The sequence below is a fragment of the Protopterus annectens genome, chromosome 15.part0, assembly GCF_019279795.1.
Source record: "Protopterus annectens isolate FY-2018-M chromosome 15.part0, PAN1.0, whole genome shotgun sequence".
Lineage (NCBI taxonomy): Eukaryota > Metazoa > Chordata > Ceratodontiformes > Protopteridae > Protopterus > Protopterus annectens.
Genome location: NC_056749.1, coordinates 598,317,450 through 598,345,352, shown reverse-complemented (window position 1 = coordinate 598,345,352; position 27,903 = coordinate 598,317,450). Strand labels below are relative to the sequence as shown.

Here is a 27,903-nt window from a genome sequence, read left to right as displayed (position 1 = left end):
TATTGGCATCGACTGCCTGTTTTTATACCCCTGACGTCTTGACGTCAGTCCTGGAGCGACAGCATCCGACGCAGAAATACTAAGTCTCTGGTATTCTGGCCGACTAAGGGCTACCTGCAGACTTATAACCCAAGTGTGACGACTGCAACAGTGAATACACTCTAACATCTACATTTATGATGTGTACACAACTGTACTTTCTCAGCCTCTGTCTTCTCTGGCCATCAAACAACCTCTGGATTGACGGGCCTTCTCTCAAGGTCGTCTTAACGTCTTCATAGCCTTATGTCATGGCCTGACTCCTTTCCAGTCCCCTACTGCCTCTACTGTCAAGGGACCTGCCCCCAACATCCCCTCAGCAGACGAGAACTCATGATGATGAATCCTTCACCTACTCTTCCCAAATTGCTACTCTGAGATATGCCCACCCATAGGAGGAGTCTGGCACAGACTCTGCAGGTCAGGATCTCACCTTTGAGACCATCACAAAAATGCAAAACTTCAAGTGGGACAGCAGTTATGTTACTGAGACCCAAAAGAAATACTATGAATTACTCCAACTGGAGTCTCCTAGCATGTCTGCTTTGCCCCCCTGTACACTTTGCCTTTCTGGATGCATTTATAGCTGCATCTGAAAACCCTTATTCATAGCACCCAAGCATCCAGATATATTCTGTAAGGTGCCTGAGGAAGCAACCTTCCTCTGCAAAGCCCCATCTGCAGATCCTACAGTTATTTCGGTGACCATGGACAAAAAATGCTTCACTCCACATCTCTACTGCCCTCTGATAGAGTGGAATGATGGAACATCTGGGAAAAGAAGATTTATACTTCTGTCACCCTAGCAGTAAGAGCCATCAACCACTAGACGCACATGGCTAAGTACTCCTTTGCTGTTATGACAAATGTGGCCAAGCAATTGAGAGAGCTCCTTGACTCCCCTGCTAAGGCCAAGATTTCCTGTCTCTTGAACTCTTACACTCTAGTAGCTAAAGACCTCAAGTGCAGCTATTGCACTGTAGAAGCCTCAGCAAAGGCTGCTGCCTCCTGATCTGTCACCAGGATGTACTCTTGGCTAAGATTGCAACCACTCCCTAATGACATCAAATTCAAGATCTTGGATGCACCTCTAGACAAACACCTGTTTGGTTCAGCAGCTGATAAGCTCTTTAAGGCCCTCCAAACCAAAGGGAAGGAACTGCAGGAACTGAGACATATTTTTGTCTCCCCATTTCCACGTTTTCAAAAAAATTACCCTGCAAAAACTTCCTTTGTGAGATCCTCCGGTAAGAAAATGCAAGCTAAGCCTAGAATGGAACAGAGGAAACAGGCCCCAGCTAGGTCTTGTCTCCTCTACGTCCTCCTCTAAGCAGTCCTTTCAGGGAAAACCTGTTAGTCTGTGACTACCGGGCTCCTCACCCGGCACCCCAATTTCCATGCATCTCTCCCTTCCTGCTTGGAAACATTTAACCCAGGGCTCCTGGGTTCTTTCTATCAAAAATAAGGGATGCTTCATGACCTGGGAGGCCAGACCCCCTCCCAAAGGCATCCCTTACCCACTCAGAGACCAAATCCCTCTCTTTCCACCAGTCCTGTAAGAACTTCTTGCTCAAAGAACCATTCAGGAGGGTCCTGTCTATTGCAGGAAAAGTGGATGTTAATCTTTTTGGTCCCTGGAGGCCTGTCCTGGACCTATTCCACCTCAACACCTTCCTCCGAGTTTCCTCTTTCAGTATGCTTTCTCTTCCTACTCTTATACCCCTGATCCTTCCTCAGGCTTTCCTAGTGTCCTTTTATATAAAGGATGCCTATTTACCACTTCCAATCCACCCACTTTTCAGAAGGTATCTCCGCTTTTCAGTAGATTCTGCACACTTTCAGTTGTCTGCTTTTACCCTTTGATCTCTCTAGGGCCCCAAGAGTATTTACAAAATGTCTAGTCCCAGTCATAGCATTTGCAGAACAAAGGGAAATGCAACTTTTCCCCTACCCAGACAACATCCTTATCCAGGCTATCAAGCTCCATGGTCTTAAATGCCTGCACCTCATCTCACTCCTAAGAGGTCTCCGATTTACCATAAATCTCAAAAAAATCCTCCCTGATACCTTCTCAAGATTAGTTGTTCCTAGGATGTCAGATTCAGATGAGGGAAATTATGGTTTGCCTACTACCAGAAAAGATTGTGATTCACAAATTTTCTTTGAGGAAATCTTTTCTCTGAAAGCCATCTCAGCCAGAGAATTCCTGAGAATCCTAGGATTCATGACCTCTAGTAATCCCCATGGTCCCCCAGCAAGGGTATACCCGAGGAAGTTCCAGTGGTATCCGAGAACAATTTGGAAACACTTAAAATCCTACAGTTCATGATTCCTATGCTGCTATCCCTGACCAGGGATTTGAAATGGTGGATCTCCAAGAGTCTGTCAAATCCTGGCCTGCCCATACCCCCCAGTCAGAATATTTATCTTCCTATATCTCTATCTTTACAGATGCCTCTGATACAGGCTGGAGTGAGGAACACATGGACCCCCACTAAACAGAAAGAGCCAATCAATATCAAGGAAATGAGAGCCATGATATTAGCCTTGAAAATTTTCAAGGGTCAACTTCTACAACAGGGGAGTGACAAAGTCCTACCTTCTGTGCAGACTAGCACTGCAAGCTTGGCGAATCGCCATGGAGAAACAGATCTTACTCCAAGCACTGTATATTCCTTCTGCAGACAATGGAATGGCAGATTGATTAAGCAAGATCATGACCCTGTTTCGCAAATGGATACTGAACAAGGATGTGTTTCTGGACCAGGTCCATCGATGGGGTATTCCGGATGTGGATCTCTTTGCCTCCATCATGAACAGACAGCTTCAGACCACCTGCTCCAAGGCACCTCACCCAGAGGCTTGGAAGGGGGATGTTTTCAATCTCCTAAAAAGGGATGTATATTTATGCATTTCCCCCTCTTCCCTCGCATACAGAGTCTTGCTGAAAGTTCAGAAGGAACTGCCTCAGCTCTTGCTGATGACTCCCTATTGGCCAAGGCAGCATTGGTTCCCCCTTCTATTTCACATAGCCAAGGGCAGTCATTACAAGTTACCCCAGCGAATGTACCTGTTCACACAGGACAAGGGAACACACTTGCACCCACAACTGTCCACTCTGAATCTCATATTATGGGTGATTGGGCGTAAATTACCTTCAGACACCTATACACAGAGGATGTGCTCCGGGTTCTGCAGGAGGCCAGAAAACCAACTACCAGAAAATCTTACCTGTGAAAATGTAAGAAATTTTCTTTATGGTGTCAGAGAAGCAACTTACAACCACTAACGGCAGAGCCCCTGGTGGTCTTGTCTTACCTGTGTGACCTTATGAAGTCTGGGCTGTCATATTCCTCTTAAAATACACTTACCTGCCATCTCAGCATACTTGCCCTTGATACTACCTCTAGCATCTAGGTTAGAAGACAAACATTCTGAGAGGGTCACTACATCTCAGGCCCCCAAGGAAGCCCATTACTCCTTGGGATCCAAACATTTTCTTAGAAAAATTAACATTGCCACCCTTTGAACCAGCCAAAGACTGCACTCTCCAACACTGCACTTTAAATACTATACTCTTGGTGGCCATCACCTCAGCCAGAAGGGTGTCGGAGCTCCAGGCCCTTATGACAGACCTCCCCCCTTCACTGTCTTTCACAAGAAATGGGGTGTGTTTGCGTACTAACCCTAACTTCATGACTAAACTGGTCAGTGAGCTGTTCTTAAATCAGACCAATCTGCCATCCTTTTTGCCCTCTCCGCAGATCAAGGCAGAGAGGATAACAATTCCCTAGATGTCCACAGACAGCTCAGGTATTACTTGGCCAAAACCAAATCCCTCCGTCAAATCTGACAGGCTCTTCATCTCTTACCACCCTGGAGCTCTGGGTCAGCCTGTTTCCAAGCAAACCATATCCTCTTAGATATCTCAAACAGTTTCCTTTTGTTACAGTCCTTATGGTAGGGCACACTCCACCAGGGCAGTGTTCTCCTCTGGGGCATTCCTTAAAGGATTGGACACAGCTGCTATCCTCGAAGCAGCTACATGTTTTCTAGAGCCAGGGCAGGATTTGCCAGAGCATCCTTCATGGGTTTGTGGAAAGTGCTTCTGGTCCGCCTCCCCTTTCTTAGGACAGGAGCTTTTACACTCTCCCTGATGTCATGAATACAGCAGCATGACATAGTATTGTGTAAGTGCCGTAACCTTAGATGTCCTTGTATAGATGCTGCTGTATAGTTTCCCACTCAGCCTTCCAGGGAACCCAGGTACTGGTCCTCTTATTGACTTAGTAATTTGTGCAAGAACTAAGACTAGCTGATCCCTTTGTCGGTTGGGCATGTAGGAGAGTCGTTGCCCACCGACCAAAGGGTAGCTTATGATAAATTTGAAAAATTGTTAGACTAAAATCTATCTAAATATACTTGGATTACAGCGATATGTAGATCTGGAATTTACTCCTAGGGGTCTCCGTTTTGTAAAAAATCCAAGTACTCCATTTGGCTTAAAGTGCCCTGTTGATCAGCAGTTTAGGGAATGCTGGTTAAAAGCCTCACATAGGTGCATGATGGAGTGGTTACGCATACTGTTAGAAAGGGATCAGATTAAACATAAGAATTTAAAACAAGAGTTATCTTCACTTTTACAATCCCTAAGTAACAAACTTGGTGAACAGAACACAGTTTGTTGGAACGTATCAATAAAAAATGACATGCTTTGGAAGCTGGTGTGATCGAGTATAAAAGAACAAAATTAATGTGGGACATCGACTACGAGGCAGGGAGTGCATTTTTGCCACCACCCAATAGAAAATCGGGGAAGCAGCAACGTCAGCGAGTGAGGTTTAAAAAAAACACTTCGGCTTCCTATGCTTCGTCGGACGGAACAAGTTATTACAACATAGATGAAAATGAAGATTTTCCAAACTTGCCCCATCCACAGAGACCGGAGGAACATAGTCAAACTTTTCGAGGCTTAAACGAACAAAACCAGAAGCATCAATGGGGACAATGCCAAAGACAGAAACTGAGATGGAATGGAGGCCAGAACAGTTATAGAACAGACGAGGAATAATTTTCAGACTTCAAAAAGGGACAAGAGACCTGACAATATTATAACAAACGTTTCAGACAATAAGGTTTGTTTTGAACCTAACTTGGTAGTTAATCTTTCTAGTTGTGATTTATCCGATAAACAAGTGGCGATTTTAAATTTAGGCTTGAAATTTGTACCGACAGTAATTCCAAGAAATCATGTATGGAAACCAGAAATGTTTAGGTTTATCCGTAAAGTACATCTTAGATATTTTTTCGTGTAGGAAAACATGAAAGTTTTGAATAATAGTAATGTATCTTTTATTAATGATTCTGATAAAAGTTTTTTTTTTCATGTAATGACAGTGAGAATGAATTTATTGATAAAGTAATATGGAACCTTCAAATGCTTATTGTAAGATAGATGCATCTATTATTTCTTCCATTAAGTATATACCCCTTTGTTAATACACATTTCACATTTTAATTCTATGATAAATTTTGAAAGTGAAAATATTTGTAAAAATATAAATAAAAGGACATAGAATATAATTTGACATTCAGGGAGTGGTAAGCATTAAAATTATTAAGCAATAGGAAGGATATACTAATAAAGCCTGCAGATAAGGGCAACAAGATAGTGATCTTGAACACAGCACAATATTATAAAATGTGCATGGAGCATTTGAACAATACGGAAGTATGTGGGAAATGTGACAAGTATGAACATGCAAAGTTTAACTTTGAAAAAATGTTGGAGAATAGTGTTCGTTTAAGCTATTTCACAGAGAAAGATATCAAGGATAAATTGCTAGATAGGAATAGTGAAAGAGCTATCTTTTTTTACTTGCCAAAAATCCATAAAAACATGGAAAATCCCCCGGGGAGGTCCATTATTTCGGCATGCAAATACTTTCTACATAATATTAGTTTGGTGCTGCACAGGATATTGTTACCTTATGTACAGAAATCTCCAGCATATATTCAGGATAATTTTGATTTTTTTTATCTAAAATCTCTACTATTAAATAGAATGACAAAAGATATTGGTTGGTTTTGGATGTCAAAAGCCTATACACAAGTATAGAACAGGATGGAATCCAGGCCATAAAATATTCTATAGGTGATGGTCCTTTTTCTGATTCTGTAATTGATTTAATACATTTTTGTTTAAAGAATAATTATTTTTATTTTAATGAGTTATACAGACAAAAACAAGGCACAGCGTTGGGGGAAGTTAAGAAGAGTAGGGGGGTGATCGACACATATACAAACTAAAATAGAAACAAAAAAATTGTCTATATATTTTGTTACTGGTTATAACATTAAAAGTAAGGAGTTTAAAAACTTAATGGAGCATTATTGGGAATATTTAATACAGGATAAAGTTTTAGCAAGTATTTTGCCTTACAAACCATTTTTCTCTTATAGTAGGGGAAAAAATCTGAAAGACATGGTTGTGCATGGTAATTTTATTATGCCAACAGTGGAATTGATTACAGCTCCCTATATTAAGGGAACAGCTTGTGGGGATTGTAAGGTTTGTGCGCATATAGTTTCTAGTTTTCAGTATATAAATAAGTTTGAATCCAGGGGAGTGTTTTTATGCAGAAGTAATGGGGGTTATATATGCATTGAGGTGTCCCTGCCAAATGTATTACATAGGTGAAACAAAGAATTTCGCATAAGGTGTATGAAACATCTGAGGGACATAAATTGCAGGGAGGAAAATATGGTTGCAACACATTTTAAAATGTTTCATGGCAGTAATGTTGATTTTTTGGACTGTACTATTTTAGAACAAATTGATGGTATGAATATCAGTGAAGAATTGTTAGAAATTAATGTACAAAGAAACTGTTTTTATATTTTGAAATATGGTACATTGATTCCAGAATGTTTGAACAATTTAATTTGGAAGTTTGCTTTAAGAAATGTTTTACGAGACGATTGATTGGTAGTAATTAAGAATGTGTTATGTAAGAATGGTTATTTTGTAAAAATTTTTATTCCATGAAGGTGACTTACCGAGGCACTACAATAAAGGATTAGTTTCAGTAGCTGTTTTCTTTAAATTGGAGTCTTAACACATTGGTATCCTGTTGTATTCATAATAAGTGGAGAGGAGAAGTGTCGTTGAGAATTCCCCCTCACACTTGCCCGATTCTTGACTCCTGGAGTACCCACTCCCTAGTCGTGGATTCCGGCGGCGTTAAGTTCTGAAGAAGGTGCATGCTGATGTCTGCTTTAGACTGTCCATTTACGACAGCCTGAGAAGAGAGGTGCAGGACGTCGCAAGCACCCTAGCGGTAGCATTTAACTTTTGTGTAATGTCTGGACGTACGAGAGTTCACCAGAGATAACTCCCCGATGTCATAGGTAAGTGCTAGGCTATTATCAGCCAGAGAGCCTAAGTAAGCCTAGCCAACAAGGTTCCCTAGCTTGTGCCACCCAAGAAAGTTATTCTCCTGTGCCCCTGTCAAACAGAGCCACAGAAATGATCCCCAGTGTGTATTTTCTATTTCCCCAGCCACTCATCAAGATTTTTCTTGAGTGCTAATGAGGATGTTTGCTTGACATAGATGGGTAGCTTGTTCCAGAGTATGGGAAATCTCTGGGACAGGAATCTATCCCTCCAGCATGTTCTGTTTATTGTGGTGACAAGGTTTAGGTCCCTAGAGTGTGTAGCTCGGAGGGATTGGTATTTCTTTAGGTGTAGCATGTCCAACAGCTCTTAGTTTGACATAGCTTTATATGTTAGGCAGAGATCTCCTTGGAGTTGGAGATATGCTACAGAGTAAAGATGGAGTTTTTTGAGATGGTCATGAATTACAGCAGCATATAATAGAGGACATCTAAGGTTATGGTAAGTTCTCATACAACAATACTTTTGCTGGTTTGAGTCCTACCTGTCTCAGCCTCTCTCCTATCTCTGTCTGGCTATATGGATCTTATGGCAGTAGTCGATCTGAGGAGCTGACCAAGGCATCATGGGTAGAGGGAGGAGTTTGAGAGTTGGATCCAAGGATCGGACCCAAACCCATGGGTTGAGGAAGAATGAAAAATGGACAGCACAGATGCCTGGTTATGGTGAGTACATAACTCTTAATTTTTCCTGAAGTAATAATGCATCTATTCAGTTACCAAGCAATCATGATTTGGTCTTGTTTCAGACTTAGTGAACGAAGGCGGAAGAGGTTGCAGGAGCTGGAAGCACAAATGACAGAGCTTAAAAAGAAACTGACCGATCAGTCAAAACTACTAAAATTGAAGGAATCCACAGAACGAACAGTGGTCAAACTGAATCATGATATCCAGGTATTGTAGATAATGTTAACTGCTGTGTTTACATTTTAAATTTTGTTACTGCATACCGTGGAATGCTTTTTTTGTCTTTTGGGAAATCTACTGTAGCTTAATGGCACACTCACTTTTACTGTTTATAAAATTGCTAGCAAATAAATACTAATGGAAAATGACAGTTGTAGTCACTACAATCAATTTCTTCATGTATGCAGTTGTTTACCAGCTCATTTTGATTTATAGGTTGACCACTGAATTCTTGTATTCTGTTCTATGAAGTTGAAGCTCTGAGAGAAAAATTGTTATAGAATATTTTTAAACTTATTTTTATAAATGTGGTACTTCCCAAGGTTAATAGCCATCCTGTCAGCTTTCAAGATGTTGATCAGTTTGCATTTCCTCATTCTAGCAACTTCAGCTACCGAAATATGTACAATCACAACTATTTAAACATATCCTAGGCTTAGTGATTCTGTTTTTTTAAGGCAAGAGGTAGATCTGAGTTTTCCCAGAGGCGTATTGTAAAGGTCACTGTTGTAGTCTTTCATTTATGGGATTGCTTTCCAGTGTAAATCTTGCTATCCTAGTTTCCATATATTTTTGGATGACCCTACAGTCTGAATATATGTAAGATGCACGATATAAAAGGGAGGAGACGCCTGCTCCATTTTCAGTTCCTTTTAGCTGCACAGAGAATTTGTAAACCAGTCCTCCTTCAGTACCATGCTTGGTGACTTCCAGATATACAAGTACCCAAATTGCAATCATCTTTCCTGTAGTTTTACTGCCAATGTATTTGCCTGCCTGAATGGGATCGGTGAATTGCTGATATTTTTGGAAAATATCACCACCAACTGTGCTTTACTGACATATTTTCATTGCAGGAATTTCACCTTCATGGACTGTCTTGAGCCTTCCTTGAAAAGTGTCTGTTAGCAAGCTGTGCAATTCCTTTAAAAAGCTATCTTGCCTTATAGCAGAAAAAGTGGATAGGTTTAGGACAAGAGAAAGCTGCTGCTGATTCTCAGTAGGGGCATGTACACTTGAATTTAGGGAATCTAAAAACCCTTAAAATGGCTAAATTTGGATATGAAATATTATGCAGGTAAAGTTAAGTCCTTTTGTCTCTCTTGATGTTGATCTTCTGTAAAGGCATAAGATGTTTATCATTCAATCCCTTGACCTGCAATGGCTTTATATCTTTGTCTGCCAGTGTGCCTTCAAAGTATGACAGTAGAATAGCAGGCTCTGTTTTCTGATTAGAATTTTTGTATAATCTTGGTTTTACTTTGCAAATAATTTAAATTATTTATTATAACTTGGTTGCTGGATTCTAGGGATTTGTAACCCTTCAAATGTTTTTTGTGGTTATTTGTGAATGTTTAGATGAGTTTTTGTATCATAGATGCTTCAGTCTTTCCAAGTCTCTGAAGTTTAAAATGCGGCATCATAGCAGAATGCCTATTCTACGCCATCCACAAGTACAGTCCCCCGCACAGCAAGAAATCTATTCCATTTACGATATTCCAGATTTTTTAAGAATATATTCTATTAAAATTGTAAACAGTCCAAGAAAAAACAATTTAGAAGCATGCAACTTAGTTATTTATTACTAAGGAATTATTTGATTATCTGCATTCCCTTTAAAACAGTCCACATTTGTACAGTGGCAGAAATTTGTTAATCAGATTTGTTTTGCCAGTAGTATTAGCAATAGACAAAGGTGTATTTGCAGTCAGCTGCAAATGGTCAATTAAACATAAAATTGAAACTTTTGTCTTCTCGAAGTCCTTACAATAAAAACTGCCTACAAGTTTCTTTATATCAATTCTAAAAATGTAATTTTGGATAGTTTCACTTCCATTTTCTTAAATGTTGCTTGATCCATTTTTGTATGTTTTATGAATTTTTGAAACTGTTACTACTCACAATTGTGCACATGAGGAGCTGAGCCTGCATTTGGTCAGTCATTGCTGTACCCTGGTAATGAAACATTAAAGTTCAAAACATATAAAGCTAGTCTTTCACCCCAGTATTGTAGATTAGTCATCTTAACTTTTTTGTTAAAAAATGCCATTAGATCAGGGAAGGTGCTAGTTAAATTATTTAACCTATTCATAACCAGTTACTGAATTTAACTCCGTTTGTTCATATGCCAAAACATTACTGGAAAGTAGTTAAAGTTCACTAAATGTATTACTGATTACTACAATTTATGATGCTCATGCACTGCATTACTGGCATTTGGGTAGTAGTGCCCTGCTTATCCTCCTCTGGCAGTCTAAAGTTGAGTCCCTCCCACTGCATGTCTATGGGTGCCATGGACCAATCACCTTCCAGTACAGGTGACTGTCTTGTAGACCTACAGACAGCACCCTTTTAGTTTTACATTGGCATAGTAAAAGAAGGATCTGTCAGAAGACTGCTCCTTATGCTGGATCTTCTCTTCTTCAGGTAAGAAACCCTGTTGAGTTATTTCCTCCCTCTGATTTTTCTGTCAGAGCTTGACTAGTCCATTCTACTCTTTTTTTTTTTTTTTTTTTTTCTGAATTGAATTTTTGTATAATCTTACGATGTTCATCGTATTACACTGCTGCAGTCATTACACTTGGGTTATCTTGCTGTCAGGCGGTTCCCCAGTCGGCCTGAGTTCCAAAGTCTTGGTCTGGTGTCGGTTGCTGTCGCCTCCTCCCTGACGTCAGTGCGACAGGGGGTATATAAGATGCAGCCGACGCCATTTTCTTCAGTCTTTCTTGCTGCACGGTGCCCGAAGCAAAAGCAGTTCGCAAGTGCCGGTTGGCAGTCTCCTGAGATTTTCATTCCGAATCCAGAACCGAAGTCTTCTACAAAGCTAAGTACCCCATTGGGGAAACTTTTTCTTGCCTCATACCGATGTCCATAAAAGTTGTTAACTGTATTTCTTGTGGGAAGCAAATACCTCATAAGGATTTCCATTCCTATTGTATCCCATGCCTAGGCCCTCAAGTCAAGTCAAAGTTTATTTATATAGCACCTTACAGACATAAAAATGCCACCAAAGTGCTTTACAAAATAATAATAATCAAAAAACATAAAAAAACATATAAAATTAACAATAACTAAAAAGATAAAAAACAAATAACATAAAATAGAAAACATTACCAATCATTTCACATCATTAAAGGCCAATTCATAAAAATAAGTTTTAAGATTTAACTTAAAAATTGCCACAGAAGGAGACTGTCTAATATATAATGGAAGCTCATTCCAAAGTTTTGGAGCTGCAACTGAGAAAGCTCTATCACCCCTCATCTTTAGTCGTGCCCGAGGCCCTGACCACGACGTCACTGGTTGTCGGTTTTGTGCTAGGTTTAACAAGCGCACTATTAAACGTCTGTTTGATTTTGCCCGACATTATTTTGGTAGAAAATTCAATTATACCATGCCGTCAGAACTTCCGATGACCGGAATACACAAAAAATGCAAAGACAAGGATAGGCATCCAAGGCCCAAAACTGACAAAGCCTCTTCTAGGCCAGTCGCCGGTTCTCCGGTTTTCAGTGAGGCGCCTTTGAAGCCCCTGAACGCTTCTGTAGAACCACAAGCCCCCTCTGACTCCCACGTGGAGATGGCTGGGCCTTCGGATGCACTAGTTCTTCAGCCTATCGAGACTAACCTTTCAGAGGGATCCGAAGTAGCTGAGCAACCCACAGCTACAGAGAGTGTCTTCAGACCTACTCAGTTAAGCATTAAACACTCAGCTAAGTCTACGCCTCCTTTAAAATCAAAGAAACAAATACAGCATTCTCCAGGACAGGCCTCCATGCCTAAGAAACAAATGCTCAAAATGGCAGAAGACCTAATCACTCTGATCAGGGGGTCCCATTCCCCTCCTGATATAAGGGCTAGACAGGATGCAGACTGACTCATCCGACCAGGTGTCCATCTCTTCTGATTCATCCTCAGACCTAGGATACTCTTTACCCCCTTATGAGGATTCTGATGCTGAGGAATCTATTCCATCAGCCTCACTGCCTGAGTACTACTCCTTTGGGGAAACCCTACATACCATGAGGGAGCATTTCCACTGGGAAGGCCAGGATTACTCAGAATCCAAGAAAAGGCTCAGAGACTTGATTTTATTACCTCAACACAGACCCCTTGCTGTTCCGCCAGTGTTAGATATTGTCGATGATGTGTATACTGAATCCAGCTTAAATCCTGATTCCTTACCTCCAGCCCCTGTTAAACCTGACAGATACTAGAGTCCCTGACCCACATAAATTTCTGTATAAAAACCCTGTGGCTGACCCTGAAACTATTTCTCAGGGACCCAAAGGAGTTAAGGCCTCATCAGCCAAGAATCCAGTTCCCTCTGACAGAGATTCCAGAGCATTAGACAGATGGGGAAAGAAAGTATATACGTCTGCAACTTTGGCATTGAGAGCCTTAAATTGTCAGTTTCACATGCTAAAATATCAGCAGTTTTTACTGTCTCAGTTAAAACAAAAAATGCTACCAGAATCAGGTCCTCCTAATTTTAAAGAAATGCAGGATTTATTGCATGCAGCTGAACAAGTGGGAAAGCATACTTTGCAATGTGGTTTTGATTCTCTAGAGGCCTCCTGCAGAGCAGCAGTTACAGGCTGTGTCATTAGAAGACATGCTTGGTTAAAAGAACATACGTTACCAGATCGTGTGAAAGCAAAATTACTGGATGCACCTTTGCAGCAGGATGTGGTGTTTGGAGTTAAGGCTGAAGAGGTTTTAAAGAAAATGGAGGATAAGGCAAAATCTATGCAAACGGTGAAGGATTTCTTACAGGTTGAACCTCCTAGATTTAGCAGAAACTGGCCAACTAAGAATTGGTCCTTTCCAGTTAGACAGACCTCAAAGGGGGAAGATACAGATGTCCAAGAGGTAGAGGTCAAACACGAGGTCCTTACAGGCCTCGACAATGGGTTTCATCAGGCCAGAAAGAAGGGGGAGACGGGCCCCAACCATATAAAAAGCGGCTCCAATGACTTCCCACTACAGCTGCCAAACAAATCCTTCTTAGCAGCCCCCTTGGGAGGAAAACTGGCACTCTTCTACCACAATTGGCAAATGATCCCAAAGACAAATGGGTTCTCAACATTGTATTTCAAGGTTACAGGCTTCACTTTAACACTCTGCCAAGATTAAAAGGAATGCCAAATCTGCCACCAAATCAGTGGGCAGAGGCTCAAAAACAAATTACAGCACTCATGGATGAGAGCTATTCAAAAGGTACCATCACAGAAGCAAGGACAAGGATTTTACTCTACTTTCTGGTACCCAGAAAGGACAAAGCCTGGAGGCCCATTCTGGATCTTTCCTCTCTAAACACTTACCTGGATGTTCCGAAATTCAAAATGTTGACATTACAGCAGCTTCTTCCCATGCTGGGCAAGAAAGCTTGGCTCGTGACTTTGGACCTCAAGGAGGCATACCTGCATGTCCCTATCAGACAAAACTGCAGAAGATACCTCAGATTCATAGCTGGTTCAATGCACTACTGATTCTCTGCACTGCCCTCTGGCTTATCTACTGCGCCCAGGGTCTTCACAAAGTGCCTGGCACCAGTAATTGCATTTTGCAGATAGAAAGGAGTTCAAATTTATCCGTACCTGGACGACTGCTTGATTCAAGCAGAGAGCAAGGACATTCTTCTAAAGCATCTGGCGTTTGTAAAAAAAAAAAAAAAAAAAAAAAAGTTAAGTTGCCTGGGGTACATAGTACATGAAAAGAAATCAAAACTAGTGCCCTCACAAGAGATTAGATTCCTGGGTGCCAGCCTGAACACAACGGCCCAGATGGCTTATCTCACACTAGACAAACGAGGACAACTGACTCAATACTTTTCAATTGATGGCAACAAAGACCCAACTCCCTGCAAGAAAAATTCTGCAGGCCTTGGGTTACATGGCATTCGCCATACTAATTCCATATGTCAGACTGCATATGAGGAAACTACAATGGTACCTAAATGTATGGTCTCAACAGTCAAAGTTTGGAAACCGTTATACCACTAATCCCTTGCCTTCAACAGGAGTTTCATTGGTGGGCTCAAGCTTGTCACCTCAACAAGGGACAGCCTTTTACACAACGCACAACCAGGCAAACACTGACAACAGATGCATCGGATTACACCTGGGGAGCACACGTGGCAGGCAAATGTATTCAGGGCACGTGGCCCACAGAACAAAGGCATCTTCACATCAATCAAAAAGAGATGCTAGCTGTACAAAATGCGCTTATAGCTTTCAAGGACCTGCTGCATCCAGGACAACTACTACTAAAGACAGACAACACCAGTAATGTAGTACATAAACAAGCAAGGGGCACTCACTCCTACCCCCTATGCAGACAAGCTATGACCTTGTGGAACACAGCTATAAACCTTCAAGTTCATCTGCAAGCACAATTCCTGCCAGAGAAAAACACACTGGCAGACGACTTAAGCAGAAACATCATGGATCCCCACGAATGGGAGTTGAATCCACAAATATTCAGAATGATGTCACAGAAATGGTGGAGACCGGACATGGATTTTTATTTTATTTATTTATTTAACATTTGTTGACCGGGAATGTCCGACTAGGTTCCACAGAGCCTGTTTTCAGCGGAGGCCCGGGGAGAAATGCTCCAGATGCATGTCTTTGGAAGGTGGGAGGAAACCGGAGTACCCGGAGGAAACCCACGCGAACACAGGGAGAACATGCAAACTAGATCTGTTTGCATCCCCAATAAACTACCAGCTACAAAAATTCTGCACAAGGAGTTACCATCCACAAGCATGGAAAATGGATGCCCCCTCATTCAGCTGGGAGAACCTACAAGTATACGCTTTCCCACCACTACCTCTCCTGCCAAAGGTACTCATAAAAGCCAGGCAGGAAGAACCAAAGATACTGATTGCACCAGACTGGCCACGCCAGCACTGGTACCCAATTTTAAGGAGCTTAGCACAAGAAACACCCTTGATTTTGCCTCACATCCCGCATCTGCTGACTCAGCACAACAAACAAATACTACACAGCCAGCTAAATACCTTAAACCTAGCTGCATGGAACATTCCTTAGTGAAGCAAGCAATTCCACTCCCCAAAGATGTTATGGATGTCATTCTGGAGGGCAGAAGGCCTAGTACCAGGAAAGCCTATTCGGATAAATGGAAGAGATTCTATGCCTGGAACCAAGCTCACAGCCTTGACCCTCTTGTCCCAAACATTCCTCAGATACTACAATACTTAACTGAGATGCTGGACAAAGGACTCTCCTTCTCATCCATCAAGATCCACGCCTCTGCCATCTCTGCTCATTACAACACGGATCCACCAATTTTCTCTAATCCTCTGTTAAAACAGTACTCAGAGGGGCTAAAAACTTAAACCACCCTGTAGAGCACCTACTCCAACTTAGGACCTCAACTTTGTTTTGGAGATTCTATCTTTACCTCCGTTTGAGCCAGCCAACACAGCAGAATTAAAATATATCTCTTGGAAAACTGCTCTGCTCCTGGCAATAACATCAGCACGAAGAGTTTCAGAATTACAGGCACTAATGGCAGTGGAACCTTTCCTCATTTTCCACCAGGACAGTGTGTCTTTAAGAACTAACCCTACTTTTATGCCAAAGGTGGTATCCAGTGTGGCTCTAATCCAAGCTATTCACCTGCCAACTTTTTATCCTAAACCACAGAATAAAGGGGAGAGACTACTGCACTCTTTGGACATTCACAGGCAGTTACTCTTCTACTTGGACAAAACCAAAGCTGTCCGAAAATCTGAGCAATTATTGGTAGCATATGCTGCAGGAGCACAGGGAAAAGCCATTTCAAAACAGACCATTTCAAAATGGATAGGACATTGTATACATTTCTGCTACACATACCATGGAAAACCTGTACCTAGCAGCATTAGATCTCACTCCACCAGGGCAGCAGCCACTTCAACTGCCTACCTCAGGGGAGTACCTACCAAGGATATTTTGGAAGCAGCATCTTGGAGTTCTGTACATGCCTTCACCAAGCATTACCATCTGCCTCTATACTCTAAATCCAGAGCTGGCGTCGCCACTGCAGTGCTGCAGGGCCTTATAGCCACCCCTAATGCCTTATAGAACCAGCCACCCTTCCTCAGCTTTGGGATTCTACCCAAGTGTAATGACTGCAGCAGTGTAACACGATGAACATAGCACAGTTTTGTACCTACCATAAATGTAGATGTTAGTGTATACACTGCTGCAGTCCAGGTTACCCTCCCTCCTTCCCCTCTGGCTGGTACGTACCTATGTCTTCTATCCTTACTACCTATGGGAAGTATTTGCTGGTAGCTGTAAGTTGTATTTTGCTTTTCTTATGTATGTTTTATTAACGATTGGAATTGCCTACCTATTTAGAGGCACCTGACATCTGGGGCAAGAAAAACTGAAGAAAATGGCGTCTGCTGCATCTTATATACCCCTGGTGCACTGACGTTAGTGAGGAGACGACAGCAACTGCCGCTGGACCAAGACTTTGGAACTCAGGCCGACTGGGGAACCGCCTGATGGCAGGATAACCCAAGTGTAATGACTGCAGCAGTGTATACACTCAAACATCTACATTTATGGTAGGTACAAAAACTGTACTTTTTACTTTGCAAACAACTTAAATTGTGTATTATAACCTGATTTCTGGATTCTAGGGATTTTTAACCCTTCAGATGTGTTTTATGGTCATTCGTGAATGTTTAGATGAGTTTCTGTATCACAGATGTACTGCGGTTCCTCTCACTATCCCATGTTTCTAGAGCTACTAGTTAATCGTTCCTGTTTTTTTTTTTCTGATTAAATGCATTTGTAGGTTTTGACAGGGCAAATTTGCTGATATTTTAGTTTTTCCTTTGGGGTTATGATTTGAGGTGATTGAGCTGAATTGCAACATATTAAACATTTTTTTTGTTTAAATCACAGTTTTGGTGCCATTTTTGCATGTTACACATTTGACAGGAATTTTCACATTTTTATGCTTTGTTTTTTCTCTAATACTGTTTTAGGCTATATCTGTTCATTTGGACTGAAGCTAGTCTCGCTACAAAAATTGGGGGAGTTTTATTTTATTCAATGCAGTGTTCAGAATAGTATCCCTGCAGAAATTGACCTCATATCTCTAGAGGGAGAATAGTGGGATTTGGTAGTTTATTTAGGGACTTGGCCATACAGTCATTATATGTATTGCTGTGGCTAGTTTTTTTTGTCCCTTGATTTGATGGACTCAGATACGGTACCACCACCACCAAATATCTGTTGTGCACTTGAAATAAAAAAAAAATGAAGTGAGGAGTCTTGACCAATGGATGGGAGATCGCAGATATACCCCAGGGATTACTTCAGTGTCACTGCTTGACAGAGTCACAGCAAAATAATAGGCATAGTTTTATTCAAACTAAAGGGGTGGCGAAAGCCAAATAACTATGGGCTAGGCTTATAAATGCCCTTGGGCAGATAGCCTAGTATGAACCTATGAACCCAGAAACGTGCTTCGGCCTATGACTTGACTGCAATAGTCTTGGTCAGGTTATCAAACCACTCACCCTCTTTCCTCAAGTTGCCCTGATGTGGTGGAAGTAAACTGTTATACCAGTCACAAACCATGCGGGGCTGTACCAGTCCCTGGTTCAGCTGTGAGAGAGAGAGAGATGTGCGTGTTACACTGCTGCAGTCATTACACTTGGGTTATCCTGCCGTCAGGCAGTCCCGCAGTCGGACAGAGTTCCAAAGTCTTGGTCTGGCGTTGGTTGCTGTCGCTTCTTCCCTGACATCAGTGCGCCAGGGGTATACAAGATGCATCCGACGCCATTTTCTTTGTTCTTTCTTGCCGCGCGGTGCCCTAAGCAGGAGCAGTTCGCAAGTGCCTGTTGGCCGACTCCTGAAATTTTCGAATTCGAGTTTCAGAACAGAAGTCTTCACTAAAGTACCCCGTTGGGAGAAACTTTTTTCTTGCCTCAGACCGATGTCCGAAAAAGTAAATTGTATTTCTTTTGGGAAGCAAATACCTCATAAGGACTTCCACTCTTACTGTATTCCATGCCTAGGCCCTGATCACGACGTCACTAGTTGTCGGTTTTGTGCTAGATTTAACAAACGCACTATAAAACGACGTTTTGATTTTGCTTTGCACTATGGCCGAAGGTTCAATTATACTATGCCGGCGGATCAACTGACGACCGCAATTCCGAAAAAATGCAAAGACAAGGATAAAGACAGGCATCCGAGGTCCAACACAGATGACGAAACCTCTTCTAGGCCAGTCACTGGTTCTCAGTAAGGCGCTTTTGCAGCCTCTGACACCCGCTACCTCAGAGCCACAGGCTGCCTCTGACTCCCACGTGGAGACAACTAGGCCTCTGGAAACTCAAGGTATTGGGCCTACGGAAACTAATCCCTCAGATGGGTCCGGAGCCGCTGAGCAGGCATCGGCTTCTGAGGGTGTTTTCAGACCTTCACAACTTACCATTAAAGACAAAGAAGCAAGTACAGCATTCTCCTGGACAGTCCTCCATGCCTAAGAAACAGATGCTTAAAATGGCAGAAGACCTCATTACTCTAATCAGGGGTTCCCATCCCCCTCCTGAGAAAATGCCTAGGCAGGATACAGACTGATTCCTCTGATCAGGTTTCCATTTCCTCCGATTCCTCTGCAGACCAGGGATACACTCTACCCCCCTATGAGGAATCTGATGCTGAAGAATCTATCCCTTCAGCCTCTCCTCCTGAGGATTATTCTTTTGGGGAAATTTTACATACCATGAGGGAGCATTTCCATTGGGAAAGTCAGGATTATTCAGAATCTAAGAAAAGGCTCAGGGATTTCCTTTTATTGCCTCAGCACAGGCCTTTGGCTATTCCGCCTGTGCTAGATATTGTGGATGATGTGTTCTCTGAATCCAGCTTATCTCCTGATTCTTTGTCCCCTGCACCAGCCAAGCCAGATAAGTATTATAGAGTCCCTGACTCACACGTTTCTTTATAAAAACCCTTCTGCTGATCCAGAAACTATTTCACAGGGTCCAAAAGGGGTTAAGGCTTCCATTGCAAAAAATCCAGTACCCTCTGACAGATTCCAGAGCTTTGGATAGATGGGGGAAGAAAGTTTACACTTCTGCAACTTTAGCAGTAAGGGCTTTAAATTGCCAGTTTCACATGCTTAAGTACCAACAATATTTAATGGCTCAGTTAAAACAGAAAATGCTTGCAAGCTCAGAAGCTCCTGACTAAAGAAATGCGAGATTTATTGCATGCAGTTGAACAGGTGGGAAAACATACTCTGCAATGCGGTTTTGATTCCTTAGAGGCCTCTTATAGAGCCGCAGTTACAGGTTCTGTGATTCAAAGACATGCTTGGTTTAAAGAACAGAGTCTACCTGATCGTGTTAAAGCAAAATTATTGGATGCTCCTTTACAGCATGATACCTTTTGTTTAGTGTTAAGGCAGAAGAGGTGTTAAAGAAAATGGAGGATAAAGCTTAAATCTATGCAAACAGTCAAGGATTTCTTAGAGGTACAGCCACCTCAATTTAGCAGATATTGGCCAACAAAGAATTGGTCCTTTCCAGTGTCAGACAGGCCACAGAGAGACAGATACAGACACCCAAGAGGCAGATCTCAACCCCAAGGCTCTAACAGACTACAGTGGGGGCACCTCAACCCCAAAAGGGAGGTGAGGACAGGTCTCAACCTTACAGGAAACAGTCCCAATGGCTTCCCCCTTCGTACACCAAGCACTTCCCTTTTGGCAGCCCCCTTAGGGGGAAAACTAGCACTTTTTTCTCAACTGGCAAACGATCACCCTAGACAAATGGGTTCTGAATATTGTCTCAAGGTTACAGGTTCCACTTTCATACTTTACCAAGGCTAGAAGGAATGCCAGACCTGCCACAAAATCAATGGGCAGAGGCACAAAAACAAATTTCAGCCCTCATGGGCATGAGAGCTATTCAAATAGTACCACAGCAGGAACAAGGACAAGGATTTTACTCAAGACTCTTCCTGGTCCCCAGAAAGGACAAGGCCTGGAGGCCCATACTAGACCATTCAACTCTAAATGCTTACCTGGATATTCCGAAATTCAAAATGTTGACACTACAGCAGCTTCTACCCATGCTGGGCAAGAAGGCTTGGCTTGTTACTCTGGACCTCAGAGGCATACCTGCATGTCCCTGTCAGACAAAATTGCAGAAGATACCTCAGATTCAAAGCTGGTACAATGCACTAGCAATTCTCTCCACTGCCCTTTGGCTTATCTGCTGCGCCCAGGGTCTTTACAAAGTGCCTGGCACCAGTAATTGCATTTTGCAGACAAAAAGGAATTCAAATATATCCATACCTGGACAACTGCCTCATTCAAACAGAGACAAAGGACATTTTTCTAAAGCATCTGGCGTTTGTAAAAAGGTTGCTAATTTCTCTAGGGTACACAGTAAACGAAAAGAAGTAAAAACTAGTGCCCTCTCAACAGATTATATTCCTGGGTGCCAGCTTAAATACAATGGCCCAGATGGCTTACCTCACGCCAGACAAGTTCAACTAACTCAATATTTTCAATTTCTGGCAAAAAAGTCCCATCTCCCTGCAAGAAAAATTCTGCAGGCCCTGGGATTCATGGCATCCTGCATACTACTAGTACCATATGCCAGACTGCATATGAGGAAATTACAATGGTACCTAAAAAGTGTTTGGAGTCAACACTTTCACAGTTTAGAAGCAGTAATACCAATGATTCCCTGCCTAAAGCCGGAGTTTCGATGGTGGGCACAGGCATGTCACCTAAACAAGGGTCAGCCTTTTACTCTACCCACAGCCAGGCAGACTCTAACAGATGCTTCGGGTTACGCCTGGGGAGCACACATGGCAGGAAAATGCATTCAGGGCAAGTGGACCACAGACCAAATGCATCTTCACATCACTCAAAAAGATGTTGGCTGTTCAAAATGCCCTAACAGCTTTCAAGGACCTTCTGCATCCAGGACAATTATTAAAGACTGACAACACCACAGTAATGTGGTACATAAGCAAGGGGGCACTCATTCTTATCCCCTATGCAGGCAAGCCATGACCTTGTGGAACACAGCTCTAACATATCAAGTTCATCTGCAAGCACAATTCCTGCCAGGAAAGAAAAATACTCTGGCAGACTATCTAAGCAAAAATATCATAGACCCTCACGAATGGAAATTGAATCCACAAATCTTTAGCATGGTAATGCAAAAATGGGGATGCCCAGACATAGATCTTTTTGTCTCCCCACTGAATTGCCAACTACAAAAATTATGCACAAGGACTCGTCACACACAAGCATGGAAAGTGGATGCTCTCTCGTTCAGCTGGTAAAACCTAAAAGTTTATGCCTTCCCACCACTGCCTCTCCTTTCAAAGGTACTCCTAAAATCCAGACAAGAAAAACCACAGATGATCCTGATTGCTCCAGACTGGCCACGCCAGCACTGGTGCACAATCTTAAAGAACTTAACTCGAGGCCTACCATGGATTTTTTTCTCAAATTCCACACCTTCTGACTCAATCAGATTCTGCATGGTCAGCTCAAAACCATAAACCTGGCTGCATGGCAGATTCATTAGTCAAACAGGCAACACCTCTCTCTAAAGCTGTTATGGATGTCGTTTTGGAGGCCAGGAGGCCTAGCACCAGGAAAGCTTACTCCATAAAAATGGAAGAGATTCTGCGCCTGGAACCAGGCTGAAGGCCTTGACCCTCTTGTCCCAAACATTCCTCAGATTTTACAATACTTAACTGACATGCTGGACAAAGGCCTATCCTTATCAATTAAGATCCACGCCTCTGCCATTTCAGCACATTACAACACGGATCCTCCTTTATTCTCTCATCCCTTGCTAAAGCAGTACCTCAGAGGGGCTAAAAACATAAGACCGCCCCCGAGAGCACCAACACCAACTTGGAACCTCAATTTCATTTTGGAAACTCTGACCCTGCCACCTTTTGAGCCAGCCAATACAGCCGATCTAAAATTTTTATCATGGAAAACAGCTCTGCTCCTGGCAGTAATTTCAGCACGAAGAGTCTCAGAGCTACAGGCATTAATGGCAGTGGAACCTTTTATAATTTTTCTTCAGGACAGGGTTTCTTTAAGGACAAACCCTACCTTTTTTGCCAATGGTGGTATATACTGTGGCTCTTAACCAAACCATCCATTTGTCAACTTTTTATCCAAAACCCAGAATAAAGGGGAGAAACTTCTCCACTCTTTGGACATACACAAGCAGCTACGCTTCTACTTGGACAAAAAAGCTTTCAGGAAAACTGAGCAACTGTTTGTAGCATATGCTGCAGGATCACAGGGCAAGGCTTTCTCAAAGCAGACCATCTCCAAATGGATAGGACACTGTATTCGTTACTGCTACACACAGCATGGAAAATCAGTCCCTATTAACATTAGGCCACATTCCACCCGGGCAACAGCCACTTCAACAGCCTTTCTCAGAGGAGTACCTACCAAGGAAATTTTGGAGGCTGCAACTTGGAGTTCAGTGCACACCTTTACCAAGCATTACCACTTGCCTCTTTAGTCTAAATCCAGAGCAGGATTTGCCACTGCAGTTCTGCAGGGCCTCGTAGCCAATCCTAACTCTTTATAGACCAGCCACCCAACCTTAGCTTTGGGATTCTACCCAAGTGTAATGACTGCAGCAGTGTAACACGATGAACATAGTACAGTTTTGTACCTACCATAAATGTAGATGTTAGTGTTCACACTGCTGCAGTCCAGGTTACCCTCCCTCCATCCCCTCTGTCCTAGCTGGACTTATGTATACCTTTCTATCCTATACAACATTTGTGGTGTATTTGCTTGTAACTGAAGGTATTTTTTATTTCATATATATATTTTTTATTAGCAATATGTAATGCCTACCTCCTTGGGGGCACCTGACATCTGGGGCAAGAAAAACTGAAGAAAATGGCATTGGATGCATCTTGTATACCCCTGGCGCACTGACGTCAGATAAGAAGCGACAGCAACTGACGCCGGACCAAGACTTTGGAACTCTGGCCGATTACGGGACCACCTGACGGCAGGATAACCCAAGTGTAATGACTGCAGCAGTGTGAGCACTTGAACATCTACATTTATGGTAGGTACAAAACTGTACTTCAGCTGTATGGAAAGCCGGGAGCTCCGAGTCAGTTGCCAATGTTAATGCATCCCCCCAGGGATTCTCCCACTAGTGTTGCGCATAAAAGGAAAGACAGAACACATACCTTGTTGCAGAGCCAACAGTCTTAGACTGTGTTCACCTGAGTTGGTGGCTGTGGCTATATCCATGATGCAGGCCATTGATTACGAGATGCAAACCTGAGGTTATAAGTAACATCAATGTTGCCACCCTCATTCAACCTCCAAAGAATCCTGATTTCGAAGGGGATCCGGAATCTGAGGTTTTAGGAGGGTCAGTCTAACCACTTTACTTTGTGGGAGAACATGGTCTGAAAATTAGACAGGTGTTTTCCTTTCCCCAGATGCTGGCGTAGATTTAGAGATGTATTCAGGTGGAAGAACTCACTGTCTGCTCCACAGATTAGCAGGGTAGATGATGATGTTCTTCATCTCACTTTGCTGCAGTCCTTACACTTGGGTAGTCCGCTGTCCTCGGTCGGCCCGAATATCAAAGTATAAGGCTGACGTCGGTCAAGGCGCACTAGACTGACATCAGGATGTCAGGGTACAAATGCACATGACCGACGTCATATCCTCAGTCTTTTTTGCCGCATGGTCCGATGCAGAAGCAGCGTTGCAAGTGCCGTTCGGCGTTTTGAAATTTTTCGAATTCGGAGTTTCAGACCGAGTCAAAGTTGGCTAAGTACCCGTTGGGAATATTTTAGTTTTTCTTGCCTCAGTGGTTTACCGGATGTCAGAAAAAGTGAATAACTGTATTTCTTGTAGGAAACAGATACCGCATAGAGATTACCATACTTTGTGTATTCCTTGTTTAGGGCCTGAGCACGACTTGGTTTGGTGTCGCTTTTGTGCTAGATTCAATAAGCGCACTATTAAGAGAAGATTAGATTGTGCCAGGTTAGTTTTCGGGAAGCGGTGCAATTATAATATGCCGTCGGATGTTCCGGCGAGCGCAAAGACAAGGCAGCTAAACCCAGACAAGAAGAGGTTCTTTAGAGGCATCAGTGGAACTGTGGTTCCCGAGGCTTCTCTGGAGTCCCAGGGGGAAACTTTGATATTGCAGGATGTGGCCTCTCAGGAAGCAGGCCAGGCTGAGGGGGCTTCTCAGGTTTCTGTACTCCCCTCCCTTCCTAGGGTGGTTAGGCCCTCTCATTCTGTTTCCAAGGCTTCTCCCAGAGGCAGGTCTGGTTTAGCTTCTGTTGGTGTCACTCCTAGTTCTTCAGGTTCTGTGCCCAAGAAGCACATGCTTAAAATGGCAGAAGATTTAATTACCTTGATCAGAGGTTCTATGCCCCCTCCTGATAAGAGGCCTAGGGTGGAACCAGAGTTGGGGAGTTTTGAGCAGGCTTCGGATGTGTCTGAGTCTTCGGCTGAAGACTTGCAGGAGTATTCTCCTTATTCTGATGTGGATGATTCTACTCCTTCTGCTTCTCCTCCTGAGGATTTTTCTTTTTCAGAGACTCTTCATTCCATGAGGGAGCATTTTAAGTGGGAAGGTCAGGACTTCTCTGATTCCAGGAAAAGGCTTAGGGAATTTTTGTTTTTACCCCAGCATAGGCCTTTGGCTATACCTCCTGTTCTGGATGTTGTGGAAGATGTGTTTGCAGAGGCTTCTCTTAATCCTGATTCTTTGCCTCCTGCTCCTGTTAAACCGGATAGGTATTACAGGGTGCCTGAAGCTCATAAGTATCTTTTTAAGAGTCCTAGGGCGGACCCAGAAACTGTTAGTCAGGGGCCTAAGGGTGTTAAGGCTTCTGTTGTTAAAAATCCGGTTCCTCCAGATAAAGAGGCCAGGGCTTTGGATAGATGGGGAAAGAAAGTCTATAGTTCTTCCACACTAGCTATGAGGGCTTTGAATTGCCAGTTTCACATGTTGAAATACCAAAACTATCTACTTTCTCAATTGAAATCTAAGGTAGATGCTCTGGAATTGAGTGTAAAGAGTTACAAGATTTAGTATATGTTTCTGAACAGGTGGGTAAGCATTCTTTGCAATGTGGTTTTGATGCTGTACAGGCCTGCCTAGGGTGGCTGCCACTGTCAGTCCTTCGCAGGCACGCCTGGCTGAGGGACCAGAATTTATCTGACCATGTTAAGACAAGGATTTTAGATGCTCCTTTACAATCTGATGTGTTGTTTGGTTCACCTGTTGAGGCAGTCTTGAAGAAAATGGAAGACAAGGCTAAGTCTATGCAGACTGTTAAAGATTTTTGCAGGTTCAGCCTCCAAATTTAGTAGAAATTGGCCTACTAAGGGGTGGACGATCCTTCTTATGATTCCCAGTCTAGGGGTAGATCTAGAGGTAGGGGCAGAGCTCAGGGCTCTTTCAGGCCTAGAACAGGGAGTTCACCTGCACAGTCTTGGTGAGGGCAGGGGTCAGTCCTTTCGTAAACAGACCCAATGACCTACCCTTTCAGCTGCCAGAGCCTTCTCATCTGGCAGCACCTTTGGGAGGGAGGTTGGCACTTTTCAAGGAAAATTGGAGTTTAATTACCCAAGACAGATGGGTACTGGATATTATATACCAAGGTTACAGGTTTTATTTCCATACCTTGCCTCCTTTCAAAGGCATGCCAGACGTTCCTCCTCAGCAAAGAATAGAGGCTCACAAACAAATTTCTCTGTTACTTCAAATAGGGGCCATACAGCCGGTCCCTATGCCAGAAGTAGGCCTAGGATTTTATTCTCGCCTGTTCCTAGTACCAAAGAAGGGGAACACGTGGAGACCAATTTTGGATTTATCTATCCTCAACACTTATCTGGACATTCCCAAGTTCAAAATGTTGATGTTACAACAGCTTTTACCTCTGCTGGGCAAAGATCAGTGGATGGTAACTTTGGATCTCAAAGAGGCTTACCTTCATGTTCCTATCAGACTGAGTTGCAGGAAGTATCTGCGTTTTCGGGCTGGGACTTCTCATTATCAGTTCTCTGCATTGCCCTTTGGCTTATCTACTGCGCCCAGAGTGTTCACGAACGTTCTGGCTCCAGTGATAGCTTTCTTCAGATTAAAAGGAATACAGATCTATCCTTATTTGGACGATTGCCTGATTCTGGCTCAAGGAAGGGACGAGCTTCTTCATCATCTGGAATTTGTGATAGCAGTGCTAAGATGCCTGGGGTATTCTGTGAACGAAATAAAGTCCAGTCTAGTACCCTCTCAGGACATGTGCTTTCTGGGTGTAAGACTGAATACAGCATCCCAGATGGCCTTTTTGACCCCGGACAAACAAAAGAATCTTTCCCTTTACTTTCATCAATTGTCTCATCAGTCCAGGCTGACTGCAAGGACAGTCCTTCAAGCCTTGGGGTTCATGGCATCTTGTATTCTGGTGCTTCCCAGTGCCAAGCTGCATATGAGGAAGCTACAATGGTATCTCAAGAATGTATGGACACAGCACTGCCAGGATCTGGACACTGTCATTCAAATAATACCTTGCATTCAAAAGGAATTTTTGTGGTGGGCTCAGGAATGTCACCTAAACAAGGGACTCTCTGTGACCCGGCCAGAGGCAAGTCAGATTCTAACGACAGATGCCTCAGACAAAGCTTGGGGAGCTCATCTGAATGGAAAGTGGATACAAGACAAGTGGCCTGCCAGACTACAATATCTACATATCAACTTGAAGGAGATGTTAGCAGTCCAGTTTGCATTAATAGCTTTCAAGGATTTACTTCTTCCAGGGCAGGTGTTGATTCTAACAGACAACACCACTGTCATGTGGTACATCACCCAGCACCCGCGAACACATTCTTATCCTCTATGCAGGCAAGCAATGATTTTGTGGGAGACTGCTCTGTTTACAGCTCAATCTTCAGGCAAGGTTTCTGCCGGGAGCACAGAACTCCTTAGCAGATGTGTTGAGCAGACGAATTATGGATCCCCACGAGTGGAAATTGGATCCTCATGTATTTCAGAAATTGACAGTGTCATGGGGAACTCCAGACATAGATCTGTTCGCTTCTCCACTGAACCACCAGCTGCCAAAGTTTTGAAAGGTTTCATCCCACAGCTTGGAAAGTGGATGCTCTTTCAATTGGAGCAATCTTCATGTGTATGCCTTTCCACCTCTGCCTCTCCTCCCAAAGGTACTTCTAAAGGTCAGACAGGACAAGCCAAGGATGATTTTAATAGCTCCAGATTGGCCTCGACAGCACTGGTACCCATTACTGAGAAGTCTGCTCCATGGCCTTTGCCTTCGATTGCACACCTGTTGTCTCAGGAGGACAGCCATTTACTCAATGTCAAGCTTCACTCTCTTCACCTAACAGCCTGGCATATTCTGTTTTGAACCATAGAGGGTCTCAACTTCCACAGCAAGTTTTGAATGTGATTTT

The 27,903-nt window shown here is 42.9% G+C and overlaps 1 protein-coding gene across 1 annotated transcript in view; it reads left to right on the top strand.

Moving 5' to 3' along the window:
• Positions 1-27,903, top strand: part of KIF4A (kinesin family member 4A) — a gene marked incomplete in the record, with an annotated part of 2,786,372 nt that overhangs the window by 1,260,014 nt on the left and 1,498,455 nt on the right. Inside the window, 1 exon segment of the mRNA XM_044057419.1 lies at positions 8,244-8,388. Within this exon segment, the coding sequence (XP_043913354.1) occupies positions 8,244-8,388 (145 nt within the window).